At 42.8% G+C, this 19,938-nt stretch overlaps 1 protein-coding gene across 1 annotated transcript; it reads left to right on the top strand.

Moving 5' to 3' along the window:
* Positions 1 to 235: 235 nt before the first annotated feature.
* On the top strand, positions 236 to 14,588 carry LOC125919839 (uncharacterized). The gene is made up of 4 exons (XM_049626675.1): positions 236 to 293; positions 3,364 to 3,505; positions 12,779 to 14,092; positions 14,416 to 14,588. The coding sequence occupies exons 1-3, from the start codon at positions 236 to 238 to the stop codon at positions 13,635 to 13,637; spliced, it is 1,059 nt and encodes a 352-aa protein (XP_049482632.1). The 3' UTR covers positions 13,638 to 14,092; positions 14,416 to 14,588.
* The last annotated feature ends 5,350 nt before the right edge of the window (positions 14,589 to 19,938 follow it).

Here is a 19,938-nt window from a genome sequence, read left to right as displayed (position 1 = left end):
CCACCCTCACACTCTGTCTCTCTGTCTCTCAAAAATAAAAATAAATAAACATTAAAAAAAATTTTTTAAAAAGATTGCTGTATGACTTTGGTTGATTATGAATACTGACAGGCTTTGGGTCTTTCCTCAGAAAAAGACTCAGCCATCTCACTCTACTTTGTATAAAGCTCCCATCAGCAGTCTGTGGCTAATTCTTTCCCCTCTGGATCAGTGTCAGTAGTTGGCAGCAGCTTCCATGGTTGCTGAAGACACCAGCAGAGGCCCCAGCACTGGCTTACTAGCCAGTGTGGGAGGTGAGACCGAAAAATGTCCCCTATCATCTACTTTACTCCCCTACCGCCTCCATGCTGCTTGCCCCTCAGAGTCCTCAACATTAATTGCACTTTTAGGATAGGATTTAAATTAGTCTTTGCACATTTGGAAACTTCAGGCTTGTCGCTGCCTCAATGGCAGATGTAGGAATCTTGCAGGGCTAAGATAATGTTATATGTATCTTTATACTCCTCTCACATATTTACTACATAACAGTGCTCAGAAATATCTTTTTAAAAATATAGTAACACAATCATTTAGAGCCACCATAGCTATCTCTGTCTTCATCAAATTCTGGGCATGAACTTTGAGCACATTTTATGTGTCAAGCATACTACTGAATACTTTTCATACATCTTTCCAGATTATCCTTACAGCAGTCTTGCAAGGTAGGTAATACAATCCCAAACTTGCAGGTGAGGAAATTGAATACCAGAGAAGTTATTGCCTAAGGAAGGTGCAGTAACTAGCAGTAAGTGATGAACATTCAAACCCAGAAAGTTTCACATTCCAAAGTCCTTGCTCCTTCCTACAACACTTCAGACTATGTTAAAATCTTCTAGTTTAAAACAATAAACATAACTATTTGCATTTTAGGGATACTTACTTACAAATTGCTATATGCCTATATGGTGAACAATTCAATCATTTATTTGAAATGCATTAAGTGCCTATTATATGGCACTCTGCCTGCATATTCTTTTTTTTTTTTTTTTAATGTTTATTTATCTATGTTGAGAGAGAGAGAGCACCAGCAGGGGGAGAGGCAGAGAGAGAGAGAGAGCGCGCACCAGATCGGGGAGAGGCAGAGACAGAGAGAATCCCAAACAGGCTCCACACTGTTAGTCCTGAGCATGACACAGGGCTCGATCTCACAAACTGTGAGATCATGACCTGAGCTGAAATCAAGAGTCAGACGCTTAGCCAACTGAGCCACGCAGGCACTCCATGCCCTGGATATTCTTAAAAGCCACTCAAAATTAACCTGAGTGTCAACACACCCTGAAAAAAAGTTAGAAAAAGTGAAAATATCGAATTAGCTAGGACACATTACAAGCAAAACAAACAGAAATTCAAGATTCTCTGACTGATTACTTTGAGAGGCTGCAGATATGCTAACTACTACCAATTTTGCCAAAGAATTGTATATTGTCCTTTTGTCTGGTCTGAGTTGAAAATCCTAAGAATTTTAAACCATTCCAAAAGATTCTGTATATAAGTTGGGACAAATTCACAGGCTAGCTACCAATGTAGATATTTCCCACTACGTGAATTGTGCTACATATCATCAAGTGAGCAAAAGAGGTTTTAAAGTTGTACTACTGGTTAAGTCTATGGAAAGTATGGGGAGGGGGGAAATCTCAAATTTTAGTCAATAAAAAGTGAAAAGCCTGGTTCTCTTCATAGCCTTTGGGTAGCACAGTATGTGGATCTCTGAGCTTCGGTTTTCCAGTTTGTAAAAATGGAGATCATAACCGCCATCTCAAAAGCTCAGGTTGATTAAATGTGATCATGCATTTGAAAAGTACTTTGGAAATTGTAATGCATTTTTGCATTCAATTTGCAATTGAATGCATGCAACATTATTAGATAGAAGCATGATCATCAAAACACCTGTTTCTGGAGTTAGGCTTATACTAACTTATGGGTGAGCTAAAAAAGCAGGCTTCCTGCTCATTTTAGAATGGAAAAAACCCAGGGCAGGAGATGGGAATGGAAATGACAGGTTTCTAAGAAAAGGGTAAGATTAGAACAATAGAAGTTATTTCAAGTTTCCCTAAGAATGAGAGTAAATATATTTGAAACAATAAAACTTTTTATAGGGAGTAGTCTCTTTGTGGGGGATAGTAGAGATACTACCTTCCAAATTTCAGGACCACTCAAACTGTAAGAAAATAGTCTGGGGAGGTAGTGTCAAAGAACCAAGACTTTCTGCTGTGTTTGGTTGAATTCCAAACTTCAATGGGATTTTAATCTATTGCATATCCAATGAGGAATCTGACTGCAGATAATACCGAAAAGAAATATTTGATGAGAAACAGGAGAAGCCAAAACTCACAAATCTTGTGAGGCCGCTCCTGATGTGATTCTATGTCAATAGACGGACTGGTTTACCCAGGGCCTTTCCCAAGCTCTCAATCTTTCAGTTACAGCTTGCTAACTATTGGAAATAAAAGAAAATGCATCATCTTAAATCATAAGCGTATGTAGAAAAAAAGAACCAATGGTACTGTAGAAATATGATTTATGGCTAAAAGGGTCTAATACTCTGGTGTGTCCTTCTTTGTTTTTAGACTCCTGAAAGTTTCAGCAGCACCCTAACCCTAAATTAAGTGCCTTAATAAAACCTCTGGTGAAAAACAGCCTTGGACTGTCAGCAAGGTGCTTGTGGATTATTGTAAGTTGTGATTAGCAATTGTCCATTGGATTCGATGACAAAAATCACGAAACCAGGTCTTCCCCAACTCCAGCAATTTAAGTCAAGTAAGACAGAACAGAATGAACAACACATATTCTGAGCTGAAGCCTAGGAGGGGACATTCAAAAACCTGCCTTCCGGGCTACTGCATTCAATGTAGCTTGTGTTCTGCACCAAACCCTGGGCGGAGGAGGTGGTAGGGGCTGCCATCCAGCCTGTACTCCACTTTCAAGCTCTGTCCCTGGGGATGGGACTCTGTCAGCCAGCATGATAAGGAACCTTCTTCAAGTGAAAGGCCTCACACCTCTGAAGGGCTGCAACAGCACAAGGCTAACTGACACAGAACTGTCACCTGGACTTGTGTGCCCTGCCTGGCTGACTCACTAGTGACTCCCTAAATGACTCACAACTCTTCCAATTTGTCCCGAGTAAGCCCTTCACATCATTCAACTACAAATGCTTGACAATCCACACCCTGACTCTGTCCATCACCCACTGCCGGGTAACGCCAAGGGTCTTTATCTTTAATTGGAAATAACATAAACAAATCGTGATCCAGCAAGTCCCCAACCTGAGACTTTGAGCAATGGCGTTACACTCTGCTATACCTTCCTCACCTTCTTGTCCTCCAGCTTTGGCCCCAGTTGGATGGGAGCATGTGGAAGATGTTTCACAGGAGAAGATCAATCCCAAGGAAGATCTCTCTTTTCACTTTAGTGATACGCTGCTTCTGCTGGCACTCGATATTAGCATCTACGGCACGGCAGAGACAAAGCTTGAGATTTTTTGTTTAAACAAACACTTGCATAGTATTTAATATGTGTTAGGCAGGGTTCTAAGTGCTTTCTTTGCAAGCATTAAGTCCTCACCAGTCATCATTCATCCTTTACATGTGTGAAAGCGGACGTACACAGCTAGCAAAAAAAAAAAAGCAGAACCAGGAATCAAGCTAGGCAGTCTAGGTCCAGAGTCCATTCTCCTATCTAGACTGTCTGCTGTGGTTGCTGCTCTAGCTGCAACAAAACAAGTACCTCTGAAGAATATATTTTCCAATACTTCCACCCAGTGAACAACATCCTAAAGTGTTTGAAATATACATACTGTGGTCCTTAAAACCAGATATAATACCTAAATTTTTCAAAATATGTTTAATATCATATCAAAAGAGCATATTAGAATGCAACGTTCTCAACTATGGTAAGCAAAGACCAGGTTTGCTTTGCATTCAATAACAACAACAAAAACCCCACATATTTTCTGCAGTCAAATCTGAAATACAATAAAAACCTTGGATCGTAACTTGTTCTGCAAGTGTTCCCCAAGACAAGCACACATTTGTAATAAATTTTAACTTGATAAACAAGCAATGTCTTGCAATATGGGTAGTACATGTTGCCGAACGTCATGCGATCACAGCTGAGCCAATGGTTTCTTGAAATTTGCTTTGCTACATGAGTGCTGTGGGTTACAAGCATGTTTCCAGAACGAATTATGCTTGCAAACCAAGGTTTTACCGTATTTTAAAGCAAAGTGAAATGCTCACCCTGAGCTCCCCACTTTCCAGAACCAAGTGATGCAAAAATCCCATATTCTTCACAAAAATCTGACTTGTCAGAGAAGACATTTAGCACCTTTTCTCTTCAATTCTTCTTTGTAAATTCAGGTAACAAAGTTTATGAAGTGCAAAAATTTCAATTGTGTTTAAAAAGGCAAGGGAGGGGGTAAGTCTTTAACCAGGACTTCCCACAAAGTTTACTCTTCAGAGTCACAAGCAGCTTCACCAGTTGGAAGAAGGAAACTAGAATACTACTTCTTAGATACATGTGCTCTTAACTTTTCTAAATGAAATTTCCAGGACAGAGGAACTTAACGCTCATTAAATCAGTACTCAGAAGGAACTTCTAATCATCGTCAGATACATGTGTGTGTGAATTCACGTATGTATGTGTAAATATATACATTTTATATGGTTGTAATTGGCTAGGTTGAAGCATTCTGCAAATTATGGCCAATGGAGAATCAACTTTATAAACTAAGAATGACTGGTTAATTAACTAACTTCTGGCTCCTCCAAAATTCAGAAGGGTGGATTTTTTTAGCCTAATGGATTAAAAGCGTTAAGTGCTAGGTACTTGCTGAGAGCACATCTGGAATCACTTTATCCCGAAACTGTTGTATAATGAGGTGCTAACATAGCCAACTATGGCTCACCCCCCACCGAAATGAGTGTGTGTGCCCTGGACTTAACCCCTTTTCAGTAGCAAGTTCAAATTCCAGAACAGCTTGTCCAGGGATCATGTTGGCAGGAATGTGCTTGTCTTGGAAACCTATAGACGAAAATATGCTCATCCTTAAGAAAAGTGGATCCTGCAGATAACAGAGACTGGCCAATCGGTGTTCTCAGACGTCTCAGAACTGCTGGTTCTCCTCCCCTCACCCTCTTTCCAACATCAAGCCCATCTTCTCTCCAGCACTACTTGTGACACAAAAGACAAGAAGCAAAAAAAGTTGTAAGGGGCCCTAACAAAATACCAGACCAAGACATTTGGGGAGAGGCACTTTTGAAAGAAGAGCAATTTGGGGCGCCTGGGTGGCTCAGTCGGTTAAGCGGCCGACTTCAGCTCAGGTCATGATCTCGCAGTCCGTGGGTTCGAGCCCCGTGTCGGGCTCTGGGCTGATGGCTCAGAGCCTGGAGCCTACTTCCGATTCTGTGTCTCCCGCTCTCTCTGCCCCTCCCCCGTTCGTGCTCTGTCTCTCTCTGTCTCAAAAATAAATAAAACGTTAAAAAAAATTTTTTTTAAAAAAAGGAAAGAAGAGCAATTTTTCACAATGTCACTGATGAAGCATGTGAATTTACCATAGATTTTATGGTTGTCAATTCACAAGTTTTCTGGTGGAAATCAATGCATCTAACAGCTGCATGATTAGATTTATTAATTCTCATGACATGACATTCTAAAGTGGAACGAGAAGACAGGAGACCTGGGTTCTACCACCAGTCTTCCCACTAATCAGTAGTGCAACCAGGGATGTTATGTTCCAGCCTCAGCTGCTTCCCTTCATAAAATTAGTCAAATCTCTAAAACCCCTTCCAATTCAGAATCTTACACTCAACCTTTTATATTGAACCTCATATACATGTGTATGTGTAAATATATATGTGTATAAGTATATATATATTATTCATATTTTATACACACACACACACACACACACACATACATACATACATATATGGAGAAAGAGAGAGAGAGAGACAGATGCCAAACAACCTATTGAAGAGTAAGACAGGCATAAAAATCCAGATGCTGCCCTATCCCATTCAGACAATTCTTTGTTACCATTTCTTCCTCATACAGGCTACATGGGGTACTCACTGAGACAGGCCTTGACTTCCCATCACTTTATGCCCTCCGGTCTCTCATTTCCTTCCCACTTCTTTTAAAAGCTTTTTTTTAATGTTTATTTATTTATTTTATAGAGAGAGCACAAGCAGGGAAGGGGCAGAGAGAGGGAGAGAAAGAATCCCAAGCAGGCTCCATGCTGCCAGTGCAGAGCCTGACACGGGGCTCAAACCCACGAACCACGAGATCATGACCTGTGCTGAAACTGAGAGTCGGCACTTAACCGACTGAGCCACCCAGGCGCCAACCTTCCCACTTCTTAACCACCATCACACCAAAAGAGGTATAGTGTAGAAATTTGCAAAACTGTAAAACCATGCCATCCTTCTCCCTAAATGTTTTTATTTTGAGAAATACAGCTATTTTCACTTTAAAATGCTATTTATGGGACGCATGGGTGGCTCAGTTAGTTGTTTCCAACTTCAGCTCAGGCCATGATGTCATGGTTCATGAGTTCAAACCCCACATCAGGCTCTACACTGACCATGTGGAACCTGCTTGGGATTCTCTGTCTCTCCCTCTCTCTCTGCACCTCCCCAGTCTCCTCCCACCACCCCCCGCCCCCTGAAACTCTCAAAATAAATAAACAAACTTAAAATAAACAAACAAACAAACAAACAAATAAAATGTTCTTTATGTTAGGGGCACCTGGGTGGCTCAGTTGGTTAAGCGTCCAACTCTTGATTTCAGCTCAGGTCATGATCTCAGGGTGGTGAGATCGAGCCCTGTGAGTTGTGCTCCAAGCTGCATGGAACCTGCTTAGGATTCTCTCTCTCTCCCTATCTCTCTCTGCCCCTGTCCGTCCCCCAGGCTCATGCTCTCTCTCTCCCCCCAAAAATTAAAAAAACGCATACATACATATATACATACATACATGTTATTTATATCAGCATATTATTGGTTTATTATTTTTTAATGAATTAAATGTTTAAGTTTCTAATACGGTAAATATTAACAGATATAACTCACCTGAACAAACCCTTTGTGGTCTTCCATAATTTTTAGAAGTTTAAGAGGGGAGGGGTCTTAAGACCAGAAAGTTTGAGAACAGCTAGTACAGTGGTTAAGATCACAAACCCCCGGGGTGCACGGGTGGCTCAGTTAGTTGAGTGTCCAGTTCTTGATCTCGGCTCAGGTCATGATCTCACGGGTCATGAGATGGAGCCCCACCTCAGGCTCTGCGCTGACAGCATGGAGCCTACCCGGGATTCTCTGTCTCCCTCTCTCTCTCCCTTCCCGATCCTCAAGCACATGCAAGTTCTCTCTCTCTCCTCCCTCTCTGTCTCAAAGTAAATAAATAAACTTAAAAAAAAAAAAATCACAAACTCCAGATCCAGACTGAGTTCAAATCCCACTTTTATCACTTAGGAGCTGTGTGACATTGGGGACAGTTGCTCAACATCTCTGTGCCTCAGTTTCCTCAACTATCAAATGGGGATAATAATAATAATACAGCTTACCTCATAGGATTGTCCTGAGGCTTAAATAAGTTGGTACCTGTACTGTACTTAGAACTATTGACATTATCCATCACTCTCTTTGGTGTCCTTCCCTTCCTCTTCACTACTTCCATTCCCTTGTTCTCTCTCTTTCTCAGTCTCTCTCTCCTTTTTGCTTGGTTTGGTTTGATTGATCTGGTCTAACTATTGCAGCATCTGCCGTAGGGCCAGCAAGCAGCTGTACCTGGCACTGCTCATGAGAGGGCTAAAGGTGTAGCTGCTGGGTCCCCGCTCACAACCGCCACTCCCCTTCCCCTGTGCTGGGGCAGCCAGCTGTACTTTGAGTTTGCCCTTCACAGAAGCTCCATCAGCAAAAGACAACTGGAAAATCAAAGCGAGCGACGCTAAATTTTTTAAAACATGCTATGTCAGGTGAATTAAAATGTAAAGGAGAAACTTTAGCCTTAGGAATAATCAATGAAACAGAAGAAGGAAGTAGAGAGAGAATGCAAGCAATTACATTCACTCTTTAAAAGAAAACGTGGTATTTACCCAACCTCCTTTGAAATTTTGACCTATTATTTTTCATTGCCTTCCAACACCCCTCGTTCCCCAAGAACATTCAAGCCACCAACTCGTTTAAATATTCCAATGAACCAGATTCCCATCATATGCAGGTGACTGATAACCATTTAACCTTGTGGGGGGGGGGGGATGTCTTTGAGCTTTACTAATCAATATATAATCATAATGCCTTGGGTTTTTTTTAAGTTCATTTATTTATTTTGAGAGAGAGAAATATAGAGAGGGGGAGGGGCAGAGAGAGAGAAAAAGACAGAAAATCCCAAACAGGCTCCACGAGGTCAGCGCAGAGCCAGAAGAGGGGGCTGATCTCGAGAACTGTGAGATGATGACCTGAGCTGAAAACAAGAGCCAGAAGAAGGGCACCTGGGTATCTCAATCGGTTAGGCGACCAGCTCAGATCATGATCTCCTGGGTTCGTGAGATTGAGCCCTGTGTCAGGCTCCCCACTGACAGCGTGGAGCCTGGTAGAGATTCTCTGTCTCCCTCTCTCTCTGTCCCTTCCCAGCTTGTACTCTTTCCAAGTAAATAAATAAACTTAAAAAAAAAAAAAAGAGCTGGATACTTAACCAACTGAGCCACCCAGGCACCCCCATAATGCCTTGTTTTTATACTAGTCTTCTAATCTATTAAGTATTTTTACATAAATTTTCCTTTAATTCTTGACAATCAGCATGCTATTATTCCTTCTGTAGGGTTTAGGAAACTGAGGCTCAGAGAAGCTGGCAAATTTGCCCAAGACCACAAAACTTCGAACTGACAGAAATTAAACTGGAGTACAAATGAAAGTGGAGAATTTTTGAACCCAGGGGGCGTGGAAGAGATCTTGAGCAAGAAGGGGTGGGGTCTGCTGGGGAAAGGTGGGACTGGACTATTTTTGTCAGGGGGTTACCGCTTAAGCAAATCTGTGCCACTGTGGAAACAACCTCTACTGATTCCCCAGGGCTTTTCACAGCTTTTTCGTTGCCACCATAACTCAAGCTATACACTCTCTAAGAACTTCAAGATTTACCTTTATTTTTTTATATACTAACTTGCACAGACTACCTTGGCAATACTGTTCTAAGGAGGAGTTTAAAAAAGGTATGCTAGTATGTTTTATATTTCGGCTGCTTCTGAATAAAGTGTTTGTAAATTGAGAACTGTCTGTATTGCACGTGTGATGTCATTAAATATAGATTTGGACATTCCAAAACAATCTGGCATTTGTCCTTTACCAACATTACTGAGAATCTGAGTTTCTCAATCATGCAAGCTTAAAATGTACAGCCAAATCTAATGAATGTCAAACTTGTGCAGTGACTCAAGTTGATTAGACCACTTTTACACAGAAAAAAACTAAGATTCACAAAGGATTGGTTGGGGGGGAATATTCACTTTAAGGGAAACAAAGAGGAGTCCTTTTGAACCATCAGTTCTTCTGAATATGTTTAAATTTGCATTAAATTAAACACAACTGTTAAGGAAGAAAATTTTATTCTATATGAAATAACAGACATCTGAAATATGTGATGCTGGGGTGCCTGGGTGGCTCAGTCAGTTAAGCGTCCAACTTCAGCTCAGGTCATGATCTCATGGTTCGTGGGTTCGAGCCCCGTGTTGTGCTCTGCACTGACAGCTCAGAGCCTGGAGCCTGCTTCAGATTCTGTGTCTCCCTCTCTCTCTCTCTCTGACCCTCCCCTGCTCATTCTCAGTCTCTCTCTCAAATATAAATAAACATTTGAAATGTGTGATTTTTTTTTTAAGTTTATTTATTTTGAGAGAGGTAGAAATAGCATAAGTGGGGAAGGGGCAGAGAGAGAGGGAGACAGATAATCACAAGCAGGCTCCACAATGCCAATGCAGGGCCCAACACAAGGCTCGAACTCACAAAACCGTGAGATCATGACCTGAGCCAAAACCAAGAGCTGGACACTTAACCAACTCAGCCATCCAGGCACCCCAAATATGATGTTCTTTGCATGTAAAAGAACTAAGCAATCTGAAATATTTTTTAGTTTACAGTGACATAGTTAAGCCAATAAAAGTGTTCTTCTACCTATTTTTTTTTCATTTATCAGTTCTGTCCAAAAAAACTTTCTGCAGTCATGAAAATGTCTATTTCAATACCATCCAATAGGGTACCCACAAGTCACATATAGCTATTGAGTACTTGAAATATGTACATACATACATATATATATGTAGTTAATGCTATAAGGAACTTGATTTTTAATTTTAATTTTAATTAATTTAAATTTAAATAGCTTTGTGTGGCCAGTAGATGTGCATTGGACAGAGCAGTAATAAGGTCCCCTTCAGCAAAAAATCCTATGATTCTATCATTCTAAGGATCCCAAATTGCGAGGTCAGGATTAAGCCTATGGTTATTAAACCTCTGACCATTAACTGGGTCCTGAAATAAAATTGGCTAACTAGACACAAAATTTTTCAGTTGTTTTTGTTATTTAACATCAAAAAGCTATAACATGCAAAATAACAAGTGGGCCAATGGCATATACACCCACTCAAACAAAATGTGTATTCCTAGCCCTGGGTAGTTAATATCTAGTGGTAAACTTAGATAAATATATACAAAATACAAGGAAAAGTAAGAAAGAAGGGAAGTTGGATGAGTTCACTACGGACCAAGAATGGACAGAGACTATGTTCCCCATGCATACATTGGTCTCCTGGTTTCTGTTAAATCCCAACTCAGTATATTTTTACAAGAAGGTGGAAGGAAGAGGGGTGCCTGGGTGGCTCAGTCAGTAAGTGTCCGACTTCAGCTCAGGTCATAACCTCACAGTTCATGAGTTCGAGCCCCACATTGGGTTCTGTGCTGACAGCTCAGAGCCTGGAGCCTGCTTCAGATTCTGTGTCTCCCTCCCTCTCTGCTCCTCCCCCACTCACACTCTGTCTCTCTCTCAAAAATAAACATTTAAAAAAAATTTTTTTTAAATAAAAATAAAAGAGAAGGTGGGAGGGAGGGAGGAAGAGAAGAAGGAAAGAAATCCATAGTATCTTCTTATTGAACTATCCAACATTCATGTTTCTTTTGGAAATTTCCTTTTCACTTCACATTATGTCATCGACCATTTCAAGGGTATTCACTTCTCAAGCACATTTCAATCAATATATATTTATCAAACACTGACAACTGAAGAGTCTCATCCTCATTTTCCTGGAGGTTTTACTATTTACTAGGGGTTAAAGGTATTTGAAGACAAACCCTTCCGAGAAAAAGAAGTTCCTAACTCAAATATTTCAATAATATTCCATGTAAGAAAAATGTAATAATACTGCCCTGGAATGCATGATTTCTTCATAAGTTTCTTTTTAAAATTGTGTGTGGTTTTCCACCCCAACTAAATTTAGACATCTCTTCAAAATAAACTTCAGGAAGGCTAAATAAATAAAGGGGGGGGGAGGGAATTCCACCAAAATGTACATTTAATATTTCAGGACAATTATGTTTGTTAATGGGAAATTTCCACACCGTAGTGACCACTAGCATGGGATTTATCTCCAACTGTCTGGCTTCAAATTCCAGTTCCTCCACCTACAAACTGGATGGCCTTGGGCAAGTTATCTAACTTCAATTTCCCGACCTCTAAGGAATGAGGTAAGGTGTATAATAACCCCCACCATACAGTGTTGATGAATTAAATATTCACGCATTTATAAATAACTTGAAATAGCACCTATCCCAAGCAGTGTACGAACATTAGCTATTCTTTTTAGTTACCGTAATTCTAATTGCAGAAACCTATGGGAAAACAATATACATAGTTCGGGCACAAAAGTTAAAACCGAAGTGGAAAAGGCATCCAGCAAGTTCAGCAGCTTTTGCCTCGAGGTGGAAATGAGAGGAAAAGGCCCCAGAAGAGGCCTTGGGGGAACCTCAACAGAGCAAACCCACAAGGATGCCTTCCCAGGCAACGCATTTGGTAAACAAAGATCTTAACTTTCTAATTCAGGCTAGTTTTTTTTCTTTTTCTTTTTATATTGTTTCCAAGTCTTTGATGGAACTTGAGGAAAAGGAAAAGGTCACAATTACTCGAAAGAACCTAAAAGGACACGAGAGATGAAACAGTAGGGAGTACTTCTGTAATAAATGTTTCCTTGCAAGAGCAGCGATAAGGGCGGGGTGTCTGTGTAATGTCTAATCAACACAGCAGAAGGGTAAGAGGAAATCTTTGGTATGCCAATTCCAAAAGTCGTCACGGGGGAACCATCTGGAACCAGCTGCACGACAACCCCCACGTCCACCGAAGCCTCAAGGGTCTCCTGGTGGGTCTGCGGGTTTAAACGGACAAATACCGGTGCCTGTGGGTCTCCCAGGCCACGGATGATGGCCCAAGGCCGCACCCTTCCTTCTGTCCGTCTTTCCCTCTCTGCCTCCCTCCGGTGCCCGCTTTCCAGCGCCGCGGCTGTCCACGTCAGGAGCCACGTACACAGGCACAGACAGACTCCAACAGGGCGTGACTGTTTCCCACACTGCGATCTCCCAAGCGGGGCATCCCCCAGCCGCCCGGCGCGTTCGCGAAAACCCCGCAGGACCTCAGCCCCCCTGTAGCTTTCCTCAAAGCACCCCGGAAGAAACCTGCCGTTTGAGGGCTATCTAGGTTTCCCCGTCGCAGGCAAGCGCTGGGCTCGCCCCGGGCGAGCGTGGCCCGCGAGCACTGCCCGCGAGCGCACGGCAGCCGCCCAGCAGGCCCCGGCCACGCGGGAGGGGCCTCCGCACCTCCGACGTCCTCCTCCACCCGCCTACCCCGCACATCCCTCCTCACTCTCCGCACCGTCCTCGCCCCTCCCCCGCTCCTTCTCCTCCACTGTTCACTCGCTCCTCACCCCGTCGCTTCCCCGCCCGGGGCTCGGGAGGCGGCGCCTGGTGAATCACCGTCACGTGGGCCCCGGGTGCGCAAAGGCGGGCTGCGCCTCGGCGGCTCTGGCGCTCCGCGCCTTAGTGGAAAATTCCCGGAGACCTACTGGGGCTGCGCGCCGGAGGCCCCGCCCGCCGTCGCTTCCCTCCTCGCTGCCCCCCTGCCCCCGTCTTCCGGCCGCGGCCCGGCCCCGCCACTGCAGAGGTTCCTTTCTCCCCCGGGAGCCGCGCTGCGCAAGCCCCGCCCGCTGCAGCCCCCGGGCTGGCGCCGCCCGCGCCGCTCGCCCTCGGGTTGGCAGCCCTCACTTCCTTCGCGCCCCTCCTTGGGGCTCCGAGCCGCGGCGCGGCCTTGCCCCCGGACCTTGTGTGTAGCCGGCTGGCATCCTGAGAAGCCAGGAGCGGCGTCCTGGCGCCTCCGCCTTCGCCGCTGGGGCGCCGCAAGCCCCCTCAGTCCCGCCACCCCAGATCCGCATGACACGCCCTCCCCCCACCTCGGGTGGAGTGAAAGACAAAGGGAGAAGCCGGTTCCGATGGGCGTCTTGTCTTCCACTCCACGCACTGCGTCGTCGCTCAAACAAAGCACGTACTCGGCTCGATTTTTACTTACCCCTACTTAACCACCAGGCAAATAAAAGTTATTTTCCCTTTCCCATAACATTCCTCACTTGGTTTTTCCAACCACGAATGAAATTTATTCCTGAGACAGCAACTTTGGAGAGTTAGTTGACCTCATCCACCCAGGGGTGACAAATGGCTACACAATGACATTATTTCACTCAAAAGGGGTGTGTTATGCGCGTGGTTCACCTCAAGAAAACAAATAACGTTTAACGGTTTTAGCGACTGGTTGGTTCTGGACTGTCCTTTTGGGTGGAAGACACTGAATGGGGTGGGGGGTTGAGAAGTGGTATCAGCGCCAGTTGTCCCAAAATGGGGTTACTTGGAACTGGATGCAGGCGTCTTAATCAGACACAGGGTGCCAAAGATTTCAGCCAAAACTGGGAGTTTTACCTGAGTAAGGATTCCAGAACCGAGCTCAGATAGGCTTTTCATCTAAGAACCAGAATTACAGGTATGTTAATGTTAATAAACCCCTATTTGAGTATCTTAGCCTTGGGCAAAGAAAGTTTCAGAAACTCACTGAAGGCCGAGAACGAACGAACCTAAGTCCATTGTGGACTAAGAGTGTTTTAAGCAGAACTCATCATTCAGTTTCTCTTTGGACAAGAAAACAGACCACTAACAAGCATAAAAATAAAGGTATTTTTAAATCGCCTTATTTTGGAAAATGTTAAGAGTCTGAAAATTTTAATTTTCAAAGAACGGAGCATAGTATACTATTCGGTAAAACATAAATCTTCTCTTTACTAAGTATATGCCCATGTTGTCTTCTAGCTTAATTCTTGATTCTCAGTGAAAACTTGGCACGTTCTGAATAACCTGGAAGCATGTACGTGAGAATTCACGTCTGCGATTTTGTTTTCACATTTCACTTTCCAAGCCACTTACTGCTAATTAGCAGGTGTCAGTGAAAGAACTATGGTCAATAAATCCTTCATCTTTCTGCAGTGTGTTCGTTCACATCCATTATTATATACCACATCTAGCAAAATAGACCATCCTAGGGTCACATGAAAAGGCCAATGGGTAAATACCACAAAAAGGTCATTACTCAAGCCATTCCTTCCCCCTTTGCTTGGGGAGATGAGAAAAACAGCGAACTGATACTCTGGGAAGTTCTACAGTCCTGACGGAATTGAATACATTTATACTAAGATATATGTAAAATTCTCTAAATTTTTTTTCACTTTTAAAGTTGAGTTTCTGTGGGCACCAAGATTTTCCTTTTCTGACTGAAAAAATGAGGTGTGTACTTCACACAACGGTAATGCTTCCAAACATATGGCTTCACGATATACATCTTATGTTTTTTATGTATGACTATGTTACCTAATTCTGGTCATTTCGACCTGAGACATCTACAGCAATACTTCCAGGGAATGTTATTTCTCATAATAAAATTGACTCACGGAACTGACATTCCTTTCCTTGTCAGTGGATGTGGCCCTGTCTGCATATGACCCCTGAAACCACTGCAGTCAACATGTGACCATGATAGGGGACATCTCCAGCATGTCAAAGATGTCAAAGTGAAGAAATGGTGAGCTGTTAATCTTTGAGGAGGTTATCAAGGCCAAGAATTAACCCTATGACTGCCCTGTCCATGGACTTCCTATTATATGAAATAGTATATGAGTCCTTATAACTTAAACCATTTTTAATTGCATATTGTGTTTCTTGCAATAAAAGGTTTTCTGCTGCTCACAACATCTCCGTGGTGGCCAGCCTCCAGGATAGCCCTAACCATCCTCACCTCCTGGCATTCACATCTTGAATAGGGCTTGCCAGTCAGGCCATCAGATAACTACAGACCTAGCTGTCAGCTGACTGACAGCAACCTCATAGGAGACTTCAAGCCAAAACACAAAATTGAAACATGCCTAAAGTCACCAGGGTGCTCACAATTAATAGTATTGCTTTGGGGTTGAGAGCTGTCTTACAAAGATAAAATAAATACAACATTTCATTTATTGAGCCCCTACTAAAAACAGAATGCCAAGAATAAAATACACCAAATGATAAGAAAAGGAAAAAAAGGGGTAAAGAGTCAAGTGAGGAATTTGTTGAGGAACTTGGGAAAGGCAAATGCTAAGAAATATGTAAGTCATTGGAATAAAGGGAGGGCTGTGGCTGGGGAAGGGTATTTCCTCACAATGCTAATATCAGGACCAGAATTTTGAATAATACTATCCAGACAAGAATGTCAGCCTCTGTACGTTGCAAAAGGTCATATTAATTAGGTGAAATGAAGCCATTAGAAAGCAAGTCTTGGGATCAGTTCTCACACTGTCTTACAGAAGACTGGGTTCAAGAAAAACCTGCCCTTTTCCACCATCAAGCTATTGCAACAGATGTTTATTCAGTTTCTTATTTGCTAGGCACTGAGTTAAATATATGAATTCACTAATTCACAGAACTCCTTCTGTATATCAGGTGCTGTTCCAGGCACTAAAGATTCAGTGATTAGCAAAACAAAGGACTTTTCCTCTTGGAGTTATTTCTCAAAGGGGTCTGGCAGAGAGGCAGGAAGGGGGAGATCATAAGCAAATAAACAAATGATCAAATAATATGTTTTCATACCATGAAAAAAATGCAATCAAAAATAACATAGGACAGTGGTGAAATGGAGATTTCATGCAAGGGGCAACTTTTGCTAGGGAATGGTCAAGGAAGTTTTTTCTTTCTTTGTTTTTTGAGGAAGTAACATTTCAACTGAGACCTAAGTGATGAGAAGACCACCACACAGATCCAGGCAAGGAGATTTCTAGGCAGAAGAAAGAGCAAGTGCAGAGCCCTGAAAAAGGAATAACTTAGAGTGTTTTAGGGACAGAAATAAAATCAATGTGGCTAGTATGTGGTGAAAAGAAAAAATGGTAGGAGGTAAGGTTGAGGAAGTAGGCAAGGGCACAACCAGGCAATGCCATGGTGAATGAGAAATATGGAATTTTATTCTGGTTGTGAAAAGCAGTCACTGGAGGACCTTAAGTAAGGGAAATAATTTATCCCTTTAAGCAAGGGATTTTATTTATATTCTGAGATCTTCCTGACTGCTGGGGGGGGGGGGGGGGGGGGGGAGAGAATGAACTGTGAGCACCAAGAATGGAAGCCCAGAGATGAGTTAGACTGTGGCTTTTGCAATGATTCAGGAGAGAGGTAACTAGGACCAGAGCAGTGGAGATAGTAAGAAGTGGCAGGATTCTGAATTTATTTGGAGGCAGAGCCCTCAAGATTTGCTGATGCATTGGCTATTTGAGGAAAAGAACGGCTCACGATGACTCCCTGGTCTGGGGCCTAAGGCCCCATGAGGAAGTCATGCATGGTGGTGTTACTCTTCTAAATCATAAAAATGGGAGAGGAACAGTTTTGCTAGGGAAATCAAGAGTTCTGCTTGGGCCAGTAATGGATGAGAGAGATGCCCTATAGATACACTAGATAATATGTTTCCTCCTGGTCCTAGAAAACCTCACAAACTCTTTACTCCTCCATTTATTCATTCGACAAAGTATTGTCAGGCACTGTTCTGGGTGCTGGCACTAACAGTGATCAAAGCAGACTGTTAACCTTAAAAATAAAACTGCCAGTTATTTTACCAGCAAAAATGGGTTTATTTGGGAATGGCAGAGAATTACAATCCAGGACACGCAAGCCAAGGCAAAACCATAGGCAAGTCCAACAAACAAAAGAGAGGAACCTTATTTTATGGAGAAGAAGGAGGAAGTTGGGAGGGGTTGTTTTGAACAAAAGTCCATTGGAGAGAAGCAAGAGTTCAAGTGATGACAGTTTCTCATCGGCTGAGTTACAGGGGTGGTTAACCTCGTATAGAAGATGCAATGTACTTCTTCTCATGTTGGGGCCTGTAAATGATGATTCTTTCCTGTTGAGAATTCTTCTGTTTGGTCTGTAATTGACAATTCTTCTCCGTAATTGTCACTGAGTGGTACCAGCACCCCCTACCAACCTCCCCTTCTAGCATCCCCAATCCATATAGTAAAGTTTTCGTTTATTACTTTTCACAAGATTAAATTCCAGCCTTCAGGAGCTTCCATTCTAGTGAGGGAGCTAAACACATAAATAGGCAAATAAACAAATATAATTCAGTTAGTGATTATAGAGAAAAAAACTTATTTAATTCATCCATCCACTCAGAAAGGACCTTCTCTTTACAAGCGACTAGGCTGGGTATGATTAGCCAGATTCTACCCTGAAAAGACACTAACATAAACTCTGGTACATAGACATCACAAAAAGAAGTCCCACAAAATATACTTCTAAAGCACGAAGTTCAAAGTACAATGCAATCAATTTCAAATGATAGCATCAAATAAAGAAAAATTAATGAAAGGTGTGGTATTCAAGCTGAACCTCAAAGGAAAGATAGAGTTTGGACATATGGTAGTGGCAGGGAGCTGCCTACCACAAGGAATACTAAGGGTGGAGGCTATAAATATAGGCCACGGCCAGATGAAAGAAAGCCACGAAAGCCCACCTGAGAATGAAACTCCATAGTTGGAAATGGTAGGGTAGAAAGAAGTAAATATCTCAGCCCACTTGAGGCAAAGTACAATGCTGGATAAATAGAATTTTGAGGAACATCTTAAAGGTCAGTTGTTTAACAACTGGTTGGGAAAGTTAACTCCTTATGCCCTCAGGAAACAACCCCCCCCCCCCCCGTGTTTTGTCAGGTGATAATGGTCAAATAATTCTACAGAAGAAAACTACCTATCCTCACTAGAAAGTTCTAACACCCTACCTTGACAATGCATTTCTGAAAATCCACAGCTGGGGCGCCTGGGCGGTTCAGTAGGTTGAGCATCCGACTCTTGATTTTGGCTCAGATCATGATTCTAAGGTTGTGGGATGGAGCCCCTTGTAGGGCTCTGAGCTGAGTGTGGAGCCTGCTTAAGATTCTCTCTCTCTTTCTCTCTCTCTCTCTCTCTTCCTCTGCCCCCCCCCATAAAATAAAAAATGAAAATTAAAAAAAGAAAATCTAAAGTTGACAACCGATATTTGTGATTATTTTTCTGTCTTAGGTTTGCTTTTAGTAATGCATGGTGCCCCATGCATTTTAGCTGAAAGCATAACAGCAAAAACCTAAGCACGTCAGGCCTCCATTGGAAGTCACTTGACTTAGCAGATAGACCTCAGATCGGCCTTTGAAAAACAAGATGTTTTTCAATAAAACAATAAAAGAACAGATGTTTCAGTACCTCCCCCTCTTTTTCTCTTTTTCGTCATTTACTGTTCAGGTTCTTATACAGAAGTCAGAACAAGACTACAGCCCTCCCCCCCAGCATATGCACTCACATACACACACACACACACACACACACACACACACACACCCTGAATTTTGCAGGTTCGCCTAAGTGTGAGTGGCAGTACAAACCACCAAAAAGTCCAAAGGACAAGAGATCCAGCTGTGAGGGTGCACCTTGCCAACCATAACCACAGACCCTGAGGGCTTCCTTAGCACATCTGACTGGGCAAAGGGACTCACCTGGATGAAAAAGTGGTTTCAAACCTTTTGATTTTTATCAGTTGAAACCTGATATAAAGAAACTTGCAGGGAGTCCTCTCTAACCCACCACTAAGATTGCTCTCCTGACAAGAAGAGTTGATTGGTGTTATTAGGGAAAGAATGTGGAAGAAAGGTAAGTTTTTTCAGTCCTGATTGTGTGTCAGATGCCAAACCTGCCTTGGGGAAGTTCACCATCTCCCCGGGGAGAGCAGACTACAAACAAACTCCAACAATTTTGAGTACAAGACAGCACAGGTTTAAAAAGTCCAGCACCACATGGTTTAGAAAAGAGTTCCTGCAGAAAGAGGGGGTAGCCTGCGGCTCCGTGACTAAGCCTTGGGTGATGGTGAGGGCAAGTTGGGCACTAAAGCAAGAAAGCATATTGTTTCTGTGAGACTGGTCTGACCACCAGAAGGGGTGGAGAACATAGGAGTGCAAAGGGGAAATCGGGTCCTCCCTTGTCAATCACGAACACTGGTGCAGGCCCAGGGCATCCGCAGCCTCACGTGCCACGGAAATAGACAGCTGTACAGATTTCCTCAGGAAAACATTGAAAGCAAAAATTGTGATCACACCCAACTCTTTCCTCTATGCCCTGCCCAATCTCTCCCACGTCCCCAAAAGGAAGACAGCAGTAGGTCAAACTCGTTTGTTTATTCATTCATTCAACAAGCATTTCTCCTAAGGGGCCTTTGTTTCCAGCAAGGGATGGACTCTTGCCTTTCGGCAGCACAGAGTATTCCGCAGCGAAGGGGCCCCCTAGTTGCCTGGCTCAGCAA

The sequence above is a fragment of the Panthera uncia genome, chromosome B4, assembly GCF_023721935.1.
Source record: "Panthera uncia isolate 11264 chromosome B4, Puncia_PCG_1.0, whole genome shotgun sequence".
Lineage (NCBI taxonomy): Eukaryota > Metazoa > Chordata > Mammalia > Carnivora > Felidae > Panthera > Panthera uncia.
The sequence above is the reverse complement of the archived record's forward strand: the minus strand, read 5'-3'. Positions and strand labels throughout refer to the sequence as shown.

Excerpts from the sequence above, each read along its gene's own strand:
- LOC125919839 (XM_049626675.1), top strand. The coding sequence starts at position 236 with ATGGTTGCTGAAGACACCAGCAGAGGCCCCAGCACTGGCTTACTAGCC. Across the intron at positions 294-3,363 it reads CTTACTAGCCAGTGTGGGAG|CTTTGGCCCCAGTTGGATGG; the intron begins GTGAGACCGAAA and ends CTTGTCCTCCAG. Across the intron at positions 3,506-12,778 it reads TACGGCACGGCAGAGACAAA|GCAAGCGCTGGGCTCGCCCC; the intron begins GCTTGAGATTTT and ends TCCCCGTCGCAG.